The sequence below is a fragment of the Balaenoptera physalus genome, assembly GCF_965194825.1.
Source record: "Balaenoptera physalus genome assembly, chromosome: 9".
NCBI classification, from domain to species: domain Eukaryota; kingdom Metazoa; phylum Chordata; class Mammalia; order Artiodactyla; family Balaenopteridae; genus Balaenoptera; species Balaenoptera physalus.
This window is the reverse complement of record NC_138888.1, coordinates 54,163,928-54,176,336: the sequence shown is the minus strand read 5'-3', so window position 1 is coordinate 54,176,336 and position 12,409 is coordinate 54,163,928. Positions and strand designations below refer to the sequence as shown.

The 12,409-nt window shown below is 43.3% G+C and overlaps 1 protein-coding gene across 2 annotated transcripts in view; it reads right to left on the bottom strand.

Annotated features, from left to right (window-relative positions):
- The window catches only part of PREP (prolyl endopeptidase), a 136,847-nt gene that overhangs the window by 105,508 nt on the left and 18,930 nt on the right, over window positions 1-12,409 (bottom strand). For both annotated transcript variants that reach the window (XM_082475203.1, XM_082475204.1), the window contains exons 3-5: window positions 5,187-5,320; window positions 3,928-4,058; window positions 1,209-1,418 (exon numbers count right to left, since the gene is read on the bottom strand). In XM_082475203.1, the coding sequence (XP_082331329.1) occupies window positions 1,209-1,418; window positions 3,928-4,058; window positions 5,187-5,320 (475 nt within the window). The remainder of the gene's footprint in view (window positions 1-1,208; window positions 1,419-3,927; window positions 4,059-5,186; window positions 5,321-12,409) is intronic.

Below are 12,409 nucleotides of genomic sequence, written 5' to 3'. Positions count from 1 at the left end.
AAGCATTATAGCCTTATTCCCAATTCAACTGGGGGGAAAAGAGAAAAGAAAGCCTATCTAAAGATGACAAAGATACAGCAATTCATGATAAGGGGACAGCATGTGCAGGAGAAAGCACTGGACTAGCCGTGCTTCCTGCCAGCTCTAGGCCCTGCAACAAGTAACTGAGACTCTGCACCCCAGCTCCAAATCTCTAGCAAAGGGAATGGTAACCCACCTGTAAAGATCAACCAAGACAACATGAAAATGCTGTACACCACATGGAAATATGGAGTAGCATAAAGAAGATGATGTCGACAGCTTGTACCAGCAAGGTACAAGCTACAGGGCCCTTCCTGCCTGGGAAGTTGACAGGTGACAGGTGAAGGGGAAAAGAAAGAGGGACCACTTGCACACAATAGGATCTTTGTGCAATTGAAGCGGAGAACAAAGGTGTGTCCTGGAAGTTAACAAGGACAAAAGTGTCAAGACGAATGTGACCAACAGGTGACCTGTAACTTCTGAGCAGAGAAAGAGATGTGATTCCTGCAAAATTTTATCATCACTCAACATCATTAAATAAGTTGGTTTTGTTAAAAAAAAAAAAAAAAATCCATCTTCTCCATGATCCCCTTGGGAGAAAGAACGTGTCTGTGAAGAATGGACAGCAATAAAAATGGCCCCAATTTTTCACAGTTCCCTGTATCTCTCTCCCAACCCCTTGAAAAGCAGTTGGTCCTGTGACTTGCTTTGGCCAAAAGAATGCAGTGAAGTGATGTTCCAATAGAAAGCCCAGGCATCAAAGAAGTCATGCCTTTCAGCTCTCCCCCTTGGAATCCTGCTGAGCTGCCATGTGAACAAGCCTGGACTGGCCTGCTAGAGAATGAGACACCACATGGAGCAGAACTGATGCCCCAGACATGTGAAAAAGTCACACTAAGATCAGTCACCTGACCAGCAGGTCATCACAGATACATGATAGAATTCAGCTAAGCCCAGAAGAACTGCCTGGCCAACCTGCAGACTCACAGCGAAAATAAATGGTCGTTATTCTGAACCACAAAGTTTTGGCAGGACCTGTTACACAACTATGAACAGATACAACGTCCTTCGAGGAAACATGATTCTAGACCAAGCAACCTCTATGCAGGGTTTAGCTTCTTTCTTTAGTCATGTGAAGTCACGCTTCATTTCATGAAAAAGGTGCTTCATCTGAAGTCTCAACCTACCATCACTTTTCCCATCCTGTTGTGGGTATGCGTTGTAGAACATTCCCTTCCCATCGTGGGTCCAGGCCATACAGCTGAACTTGACTCTTTCGAGCACATCTGGAAGCTCTTTGGCACCATCGACTTTCATGAACTTGATCGTCACCCAATCTGAGCCACTGGCACTCAGACCATAGGCAAAATATTCACCATCTTCACTGAATGCATAGCCTAAGGGACACATGAGAAATTGTCAAATGGTGAACATGGGGACACAACTCCCAGCCTTGCCCACTGCCCACTGTGCTGTCTGGCAAAGCTCTCTGTCACACATGGAAGCAGAATATGGCAACAGGAGGAGCACGCAATTGGTTGTGAGGAATTCTGGGGGCTCACCCAGGTCTCCCAGGAATTTGCCTTATGACCTTGGACAAGTTTCTTAACCTTTCCAGGCCTTAGTTTCTTCATCTGTAAAATGAAGTTAATAGATTATATGACCACTAAGATGCTTCCATTTAAAACTTTTCTATAATTCAATAAGCAGTTCATTTAAAAGCAGAGCTCATCTAGGACTTTCAGCATATTTTATTTATACTTGGAAGGAGGGGGAAAAGGAGTAAGGAAACTGCTTTTAGAGTAATGACTGAATGTAACAGAACTAAACTGGAGCCATTACATAATTTTGGGAATGGACTCCAAACTACTTGAAATCCCTCTTTACAACCTCGTTTTCTGAGCATTGCTGGCACTCCAGGATTAATGTCCACACCATCCGACAACTAAAAGCCCAGGTAAATGAAGCCTGAGGGTTTGCAATAAAGACTCATGCAGTGCACATTCCAAAAGTGACTGTGAAAAAATAAGGAAAGCAACACCACTGATGGACTAACGCACTGTCCCCCATTCTTTGGGGCCATCACAGACAGAATATTCTAACCACTGTGGAATGTTTCTTGACAAATATTTATATGTTTCTATTAGCTTTATGATTATAAGGAATGTGTAGTGTTTGGTACCAGATACTGACACCAGAGATTTCCTCTTATGATGTCTGTTAAACTTCACTGGGGGTTAAAAATTATCCTAAGAAACCCAACTATTTTCACAGGTTTCCTACTATTTTACATGGAACTTCTACTAGTGAAAAATAAGGTTAAAATTTCATAAAACCTTCTTAATAATCACTTATAATTCCTATAAAGTATCCAGGCTCAAATGTATATAAACGCAGAAAAGAGTCAAGAATGTGATGAGGAGTAAATATTCACTTTTTACTCTATATAAATTATATATAATTTTAAAAATTTCAGGAAAAATGTAAATAAAACACTTTGACTTGAAATATATGTTTAAAAAATCATATACTATCAAAAGAATCTGAATGTCTACCTATACTGTGACTTCCCTATAATATCGTTTTCAGAAAACTCAAAGACTGAGACCAAGTCCCATGTCTAATTTACCTTGTCATCCATCAGGGTCCATACATGATAAGCATTACATAAAAACGTTACTGGAATGAATTATCAAAGTGAGAGGTGAGACCCCGTTGTAATGAAGTCCTCTGGATGAGTTGCAAGATAGACCTTGGTTAAAATGAAATAAACTTCTATTTAGGGTATATTACTGCACAGAATCAGTGTATTAAATTCACTCACAACTGGTCTTCATTTCCGAGATCAAATTCATGGCAGAGTACTCACAATAAGCTGGCTGGCATCTTATTTCCAATACTGATTACTCTCAGTACTAATGAGATTAAAGATCATCGTGTACATACACAGCCTATTGGGGGAGAGGAGGAGGGAAGTACTAAATGACTGAATGCCTTTATAAAAGGGTCTTCTCGCACAGATCTGCTGGGACAGGCCTCTTCAATTCCTGCCTAATCAGTTACAGGACTTCAGCATTCCAACTGCTCAATTCTGTAGGGCTGAACCTACACTTATGCTTTTTCTACAAAACACAAGATGCTACAGAGGAAATGCTGAGCCAATTTAACTAAAAACATCTAGAATACTAGCCAGAGATGCTTCTCAGAGTGTACAATTTTTAAACCACAGAACCAGAGTGTAGACAACTTCCTTACCCTAGAAGTGGTGCTTATGGTACAAACCTGGGGTAACCTCATGGCCCGTAGAGGAGGTTATCTCGGGGGAAGTTATTTCGGAGACATACGGCAAGTGCGTACATGTTTTTGCATACAGCAAAACTCATTTATTCAGCTTTTAAACTTGCATCCTCAGGGGACAAGGTACCAAGTTGTCTAATTTCTACAAGACTGTGTTTTATACTTTTTATTCTAACATGCTAACAATTAACTAAATTTGAAAACATCACTTTTTCCCCTCAAGGAAGCAGATTTCATAAATATTCTTTCCTGTTTTATATTTATAGTTAAAACATTCTTTGTACAACTTAAATTTCTTACAGAAGAGAATTAATTTTTTTCCAAACGTAGACAGGTCTCAGAGAAGCTACAGAAAGTGATGATGATACTTCAAGAGCCCAGAAGCCCTAGAAGCTAATTTAGGTCCAGTGTGAACTATTCTCTAGTCCTGCTTCATGCCATCAGAAGGAGATGTGACTACCCATGTGTACTGAATTTACCGTGCATAAATCAGCTTTCCTGACACTGCGTGTGCGTCTGTTCTACAATACGGTCCACACTCTCTCTGGTCTTTCAGAGCTGCGAGCGAGGGCCCCGGGACTCCCGTGGGCCTGGCTGTGTAGCCCTCACCTCGGAGCGCCACCGTGCCGTCATCGGAGAGTATGTTGGGGTCAAGGAACACTCTGGCTTCACCCTCTAAGGAATCCTGTACATATAATACTCGTTGGTTCTGCAAACCTGTATTGTAAAAATAGAAATACCTGGGGGACAGAGATGGTCTTTATTCAGCTATGGAGTTTTCTATTTGTGGAGTAAAACCAAATACATACAAACAAATAGAAAAAGGAAAACAACATACAAAGGTACAACTACCAACAGGCCGTGCCAGGGACATGGGGACTAGAGAGGAAAGTGCCACCATCTCCCTGTAGCTAGAGTTTGTTCCCTGAATTGCTTTAGGAATTCAAATAATATATTGTAATTCTACACATTAGCTAAATAAAGCCTGCTTTATTTCCTAAAATGAAAACGGATATTCAAATAAAGCAGTAACTTTCTCTTTTCAATGGAGAAGACAGCAGATTTGCTAAAATGAAGTGCTGGTTCCCATCCCTAGCCAGGGTGCTAGGGTAGGGGGTGGGCAAACCTCTTCTGTAACGGGCAAGACTGCAAATTAATGAAGCTTTGTGCACCATACAGACTCTGATGCTACTACTCAGTTCTGCAGTTGTTGTACAAAAGCAGCCCTGAACAACACACAAACAATGGGCATGGCTGTGTGCCATTTAAACTTTATTTACAAAACAGGGGGTAGATGGGGCTTGGCATGCAGATCATACTTTGCTGATCCCTATGAAAGTGAAGTCTAACAAACTCTAAAGTAAATTCGTGGTAGTGGTTCCAGAGAGAGTTAAAAAGCAAACAAGAGACTATGTTTTAAGTGGGTGTCAGAGGGCAAGGAACAAGAGAGGTGAATTAATGGGTGCTGCATCCTGGTCCATTTCCATTCCTGGATGGAAGAAATGCATATTATAAAGTCTTTTCAAGTAGTATAAGCTAAAGAGAATTAATTTCAGAGGCAAACAAATCTCCATTGCTGTCTATGAATCCTGCTATCTCACCAATTACTAGCCACAAGACAACAATCATTTCCTACAATCTAGATTTCGTCCTAGGACACATCTCTGCTAAATTTCTTAGTCCTTCTTTTAAGGATTGGTCAACAGACTAAAAAATATTATTCTCATATTCCAGCATAGAAATGAATTGATTTTATAATGAATTAAGTTTATAAACTGATAAGTTATTCAGAATTTGTACTGTAAAATTTAAGAACGTATTAGATCAGAAAAGTAAAAAGAAAATTAAATGAAAGCAACTTCACATACCTTTTCCCTTTCTTGAAGTGGCAGCTATACTTGGGATAGTCATACAATTCAGTCATTCTCTCTTTGTATAAACCTCTGATAGGACACTGCTCAAGAAATGGCACAGTAATCTTGTTCTGGGCCTCCACAAAAGCCTGGAGAGAAAATTTAAATGAACAAAGCAAGTCAGACATAAAATTTTCCATGGGGAGTGTTATCCATTAATATGTATCAGCAAGATTCAGCAATTTTACTCCTGGGAATATATCCTAAGGAAACAAAAACACTATGTCGAAGAGATATCTGCACCCCCATGCTCACAGCAGCATTATTTACAATAGTCACGACATGGAAACAACCTAAGTGTCCACTGATGGATGAATGAGTAAAGAAAAGGTGTGGAATATATATAGACAATCAAATATTATTCAGTCATAAAAAAGTAGGAAATTCTGCCATTTGGGACAATATGGATGGACCTTGAGGACATTATGTTAAGTTGAATGGAGAAAGACGAATACTGTATGATCTCACTCGTATGTGGATTCTTAAAATATAAAACAAAACAAAAGCCCCAAACTCATAGAAAAATCAGATCTGTGGTTACCAGAGGCAGGGGATAAAGGAAGCAGAACTGGATGAAGGTGGTCAAAAGACACAAACATCCAGTTTTAAGATAAATAAGTACTAGAGATGTAATGCACAACATGATGACTACAATTAACACTGCTATATGATATATATGAAAGTTGTTAAAAGAGAAAAATCCTAAGAGTTCTAATCACAAGGAAAAAAATATTTGTTTTTCTTTCTTTTGATATCTGTAGGAGACGACGGATGTCAACTAAACTTGTCCTGGTAATCATTTCATGATACACATAAGTCAAATCATTATGCTCTACACTTAAACTTATACAGTGCTGTACATCAATTATATCTCAATAAAACCGGGGAAAAAAGATTTAAAAAATGTACCAGTGAAAGCATATTTTCCCTCAATAAATAACAATAACTAATACTTCTATGGCACTAAGTATGCACCAAGCAGGTATTAACTCATTTAGGACTCATAATCCTATAGAGAAGGTTCTGTTTTAGCCCAGCTTTCTGGATGGGGAGACTGAGTCTTAGAGTGGTCAAAAAGGTGCCGAACATCACGCAGCTGCAAAGTGGCAGAGCCGGCTCCTGAATCTACGCTCTAACCAAGCACAGTATCAGCTACTCAGATCACTCACTGTCAAGAAACTACACTCACCCTGTGCAAGGCTCCAGGCCTCTTAGCAGCTGGTGAGCCCCAAACATCAGAGTTAAAGAAACCAAGTTAGAGATACCTAGGTACTATTTTATCAACTTTTTTTTGGCCGCATTGGGTCTTCGTTGCTGCGCACGGGCTTTCTCTAGTTGCGGTGAGCGGGGGCTACTCTTCGTTGCAGTGCACGGGCTTCTCATTGTGGTGGCTTCTCTTGTTGGGGAGCAGGAGCTCTAGGCGCGTGGGCTTCAGTAGTTGCAGCACGCGGGCTCAGTGGTTGTGGCTTGCGGGCTGTAGAGCGCAGTCTCAGTAGTTGTGGCTCACGGGCCTAGTTGCTCCGCAGCATGTGGGATCTTCCCGGACCAGGGCTCGAACCCGTGTCCCTGCATTGGCAGGCGGATTCCTAACCACTGCACTGCCAGGGAAGTCCCATATCAATTCTGTTTTTGACAATCTTTCTGAGACCTACTACCCTTGTCAACTCCAGAGAACTTTGCTAAATGTTGAAACTAAAGAATATTTAAAACTAAATTGGAAAGTGAATTGAATAAGTATGTCAACAATAATGGTTTATAAGATGAGCAAGAGATGGCCTGCAGGCCATCAGGAGACCCTGGCAGCAAAAGCAGGGGAAGGAGCAGTTTCTACAACAGATCAGTTGTATGCAAGCATAACCTATTTATAACTAAGCAGTTAGAAAGTTTATAATACTATAAAAACTTGGCTTCATAATAATTCACATCTGGCTATTAGAAATGAAACAAGAATAAATGTATCAGCTCTAAATTCAATCGAAGGTTTAATCAGATGTCTATACAAAGGTAAACCTTTTTGATAGGAGAAAACTTCAGGAAATTAACAACTTACTATATTTGGAATGGCAGGCAAAAAAGCGTTACTATCAGAGTTCATCCAGATCTAAGGGCCGACCCCAGCTCCAAACGGTCTCTAAACGGGCTCTCCTGCACAAACCACTGACCCCACCCTGGAGAACCACAATTCTGTGCTGAGAGAAAGCTGTTCTAAAACTCGAAGTTTACAATGCACTTGAAAACAAGTGAGAAAGAGTGTGAGGTATGAGTACAATGATGAATAACAGCTTTGCAAGAGGATCAATTCAAGAGAAATAAAAACTGTTATGGGTCACATTTCTTATTTCATTGAAACAAAAAATAAAATTGACCGAGTCCCACAGAAATACAACTCCAACTGCTTATCACGAGGGACTGGCAAACCTCGCCCTGGCCTGCTTTCCTATGGCACTCGAGCTTAGAATAGTTTTTATATTTTTAACTGTTGGGCAGGTGGGGGGGGGGGGAGGGGCGGGCTGCAAACCCAGCAGTGACCTAGGTGGTTCACATCTTACAATATTTCCTGTGTGGCCCTTCACAGGAAAAGTTTGCTGACCCCACTCTATCTCACTAAAAAGTGTCAACAAGGAGACTAACTTGTTTTTTAGTTACAAAATCAACGCACAGCTGCGAAGCCACGCGGGGGCAGCGTTCTGGAGATTGCTAAGCGTGTGCAAGAGCATCACCTGATTTCATGGGCGAAGCAAACGCCAGGCCTCCTTTACAGACGTGGAAAGGGAGGCAGGTGGTACCGAAGGCACTCGGCCAGCGCCACACAGCGAGTGAGCGATACTGCTGAAGCGGAATCATGTTCTTCCAGTCACTGTAACAGTGACCGAGGCCGACTCCTTGCCTGATACTGGATGTGGAGACAAAGCAGACCCACTGGGGAGAAGGCAGGCAGCCTGGGCTTCCTCTGATCCCCTCCCGCTTGGGCTGGGCTCAGCAGGGCAGGCCCATCAGGGTGCTGGAGTGTCGACAAGGATTTAATATGAACCTAGTGTGCGTCAGTACCGATCCTGGCACAGTGGGTGGAGGGGTGAGAAATCCAAGACAAGATCCCTGCCATCGTGGAGCGAACATTCTACCAGGGGAGACAAAACACAAGCCAGAGGGTTGCAGAGAACAGTTAGTCCTAAGGACGCACGCAGGGTAGCCGTGGGGCGAAGCTGCTACTCAAAGTAGCATCCACGACGCGCGCTGCCCCTGAACCGCTACTGCCAGCCCACGGTGAGCGCAGGGACTGGGAGGGGGCGCCACAGCAATGTGATGCTGCTGTGACACCTTCGTTACCTTTAACAAACATATAAAGCCCCCACGGAAATTTGAAACCCATCACTCACCACCAGTCCTGGGCAACACTGGGATGGGAGTGTCCTTACTTCTAGCAGGATGGCCAGGGAGGCTCTTCTGAGGCTCTGAATTGAGATCTGATAGGCAAGAGGGAGCAGCTCTGTAAAGACGGGAAGAGCGTTCCAGGCCAAGGCAACTGCAGGTGCTGGGCCCTGGGCGGAGGAGCTTGGCAGGTGAGAAGAAGAGTAGGGAGGTCAGGGAGGCTGGGGATGAGTGAGAGAGACTGAGACCCAGGCAGGAGCTAGATCACGTGGGCCCTGGTGGGCAGATGTGAAGTTTCAATCTTCATTCCAAATGCAAACAAGCTATGACTGGGCGGGGAGACAGTTACATAGTCTGGTTCACCCTTTCAAAGGACTACTCTTGCTCTGGGTGGAAAACAGACTATAGGGGAGCAAAAGCAGAAACAGGGAAGCCGGCTAGGAGGCCGGGGCAGTGGTCCAGTGAGAGACAAGGCCAAGTGGAATGGCTGGTCTCTAAAGGAGCAGGAGTGACCACTGTAACGGGAGTGTGACAGAGAAGATGGGCACAGCGCATGCTCACATCTAGATTTGATGGCTATTTCCCAGAAGGGCCTCACTGGAACATTCTGGCTAGTTAGGGCTCCCATCCTGAGACCCCAGCAGACTGAGGGTCTTGGCTGGCCCCTCCCCGTTCCATTGGGGGTCCTCTGAGGAGGGAGCCCTGCAGACTTCGTTTCCCTAATCCTTCTGATTTGTGTTTGTACGAGGCTGCATCTAGGCCTTATACCCTGGCTCTTGGAGGACCACGGCGGGTCCATCTGTCATACATCCTCAGTTCATTTTCCCTGGAAAGGTGGAACTGCACCCTCCCATGGTTTCTCTATCTTGCTTTGCTTCTCAGGTACAGTTACAACTGCTGCAGCAGAACCCATCTCACACTAAAGCACGCACACTGGCTTTTCTCATTTAAAATGTTCAGAAAACCATTAAGCCAGCCATAAGAATGCTACTAAATAACTAGGCTCATTATATACAATCTTGCTACCTCTCACCCACAAGTGTTAGTCAATTACTTTAACTAGAGCAATATTTAAAGACTGCACCCTTCCAACTCCAATATCTAGATGCAAACAATGTTCAAGTTCTTAAAAGTCTAAGTTCTGTCATAATGTACATATTTATAATTTGGGCAAGTCCTTTTCATGAAGGCGGGGACAAATTTTCTGTAAAGGGGTTTTGTGAAATGCAGGGTTCCAAAGAATGCCAGTAATGCCTTCTTGGTCATTTATGGATTTAATAGCCTGGCTTCTGGGTCTGAAAATTAGAACAAATTTGGGGGAAAGGGAGAAGAGGTATAAGGATAAAGAAAAGAAAAACTGGAGGAATTGCAGAATGGTAAAGAAGCCGGGTGAGGAGAATGAAATTCTCCTTGTCCCTCAGGAGTCTCAGCATCGAAAGTCACACTCCAGGATATTATTAAATCACTGAAACCTGAAAGCCCATGAAATGACACCAGCAGCTGAGCCTTTAAAGAGGATCACCAGTTTAGAGTTTAGAGCTATGGATGAGTCTGAAAATATTTTTCTAAGAACAGCTGCTCAAAGCTAAGAAATCCAATTCACATTTCATTTTGCCTTGACTATTAGAAACCTTCAAAGCGAAGTTTCAGTTATGCAACACGATTAAATCCGAGAGCTCTGCTGTGTAACACTGTGCCTGTAGTTAACGATGTCATACCGTACACATTAACGCGTTAAACACTGTTCAGAGGGCAGATCTCATGTTGAATGTTCCTACCATAATCTACACAAAACAACCACAACAACAACAACAAAAAAACAAAGCTACCTGGCAAAGGGTGGCTCAGTTTGGGAGCTGGAGATGCCTTTACCTTCACTGTCTTCAGAAAGAATTTTTTTCAAGTTGTCCTCATATGTACTACGCTTTAATCCACAAAATATCTCAAGTCCTTTTACAAGCACAATTTTTACATATAGGAATAAAAAGGATGCATACAGCTACTCATTAAATAGATATGTATTCAGAACATCATGACGGGCAACATAGGATTAAACAGATGAATCACATGGATAAAGATAAGAGCTACAGGAGAACAAATGAAGGGGAAACTACTTCTGGGATAGGGTGGCGTAGGCCTTGGGGAGTGGGGCAGGCAGGCAGTCCAATGCCCAGGAGGGACTTCCAGGTGGGAGACCCACTCCAGCATGGGTACCACCCAGGTGAAACCAGGGATGGTGCTATCTACAACCCACAAACTTGGAGGAGTTTCTGTTGCAAATTATATGTAGGTGTGCGTAAATATATTATTTATTTAAATATATAGATACACACACACACACACACACAAAGACACGCACATATGAATGAGCTGGTTAAAGCAACTGGTTGGTGCCACTGCACGGCCTGGCAGAAAACCCCGATCGTAGTCATGTGTGAAGGGCTGAGAGCATCCTGGAGGCCAGAGGAGGAAGCACACCTGGACCCCCTCTCCCTGCTGGGAGTGTAGCAGAATTCGGAAATGACTCTCCAAGTGCACGGATATGCCTATAAATGAGAAGGCAAGAGGTGGCAAAGCTCATCCCGGAGGCTGCAGGAGGACCCAGGGCCAGGAGGGCTGGACGGTCACATGGAAAACCGGAGGCATGCCAAACAGAGAATGAGAGGTAGCTGCTTCAGGAGACAGCTTTAGAAACGGAGACTATGGAGGAATGGGGTAACGGACAAGACAGATTTAGGAACCTACACCCAAAAGAGAGAAGAGTGCCCCTTATTTTCCAGTGCGCTCCTAACTCTCAAACATTAGCAGTCCATCAGACGACAAAGAAAAGCTTGCTCGGGTCACGGTTGTAACTACAATGCCATTACCTCAACCCAGAGAGGGGCCTTTCTCTTCCTGGTCCCACAAACCCCTAAAAACCCCAAGGACGAGCCACGTCAAATCCAACAGGCGAGAGCCCAAAACCCATGGGGCTTGTCTTTTAACATTAAAAGCCCAGAGTGGGTCCCTCTCTTCTCTCTGGGACCATCTGCTCTCAGGTCAGGAAGGCTCCCATTGAGCTTCCCGCTGCATGTGGGTAACAGACCAGGTGGGGCTTTCCAGAAGCCCTGCCAGGCAGGCCTCTTTCCACCATCTCTGCCTGTCCCCCTGAAGGCAAATCAACTTGTTCCCTCACTGGGCTAGTTACTGTCAATCAAGGGGGAAGGAAACAGAAAGTCTCATTTCGACCTTAGATTCAAGCCTTGTTCTCAAATCTCGCCATTACCAGGGAGCCCATTCAAAGTTGGAACACTACCCCTTTTTGGCTCCGTTCTTCGGTGTACACACTACTGACCAGAAGCCTGGCAAGGACAGAGGTGATCTGCACATCAAATCCAAACCTAACTAAAAATCCAACCAGGAAGAAGTTAAACACGTACAAATCCTCTCTTGAATAATTTTTGTATCAATGAGGGAATCCAAACTATAACAAGAATATTTGAAAAATAAGAAAAACAAAAACATTAAGAATTAAAGTTCTTAATGCAGATCAAAACTACAATGAGGTATCACCTCACACCGGTCAGAATGGCCATCATCAAAAAATCTACAAACAATAAATGCTGGAGAGGATGTGGAGAAAAGGGAACCCTCTTGCACTGTTGGTGGGAATGTAAATTGATACAGCCACTATGGGGAACAGTATGGAGGTTCCTTAAAAACTAAAAATACGACCCAGCGATCCCACTACTGGGCATATACCCTGAGAAAACCATAATTCAAAAAGAGTCATGTACCACAATGTTCATTGCAGCACTATTTACAATAGC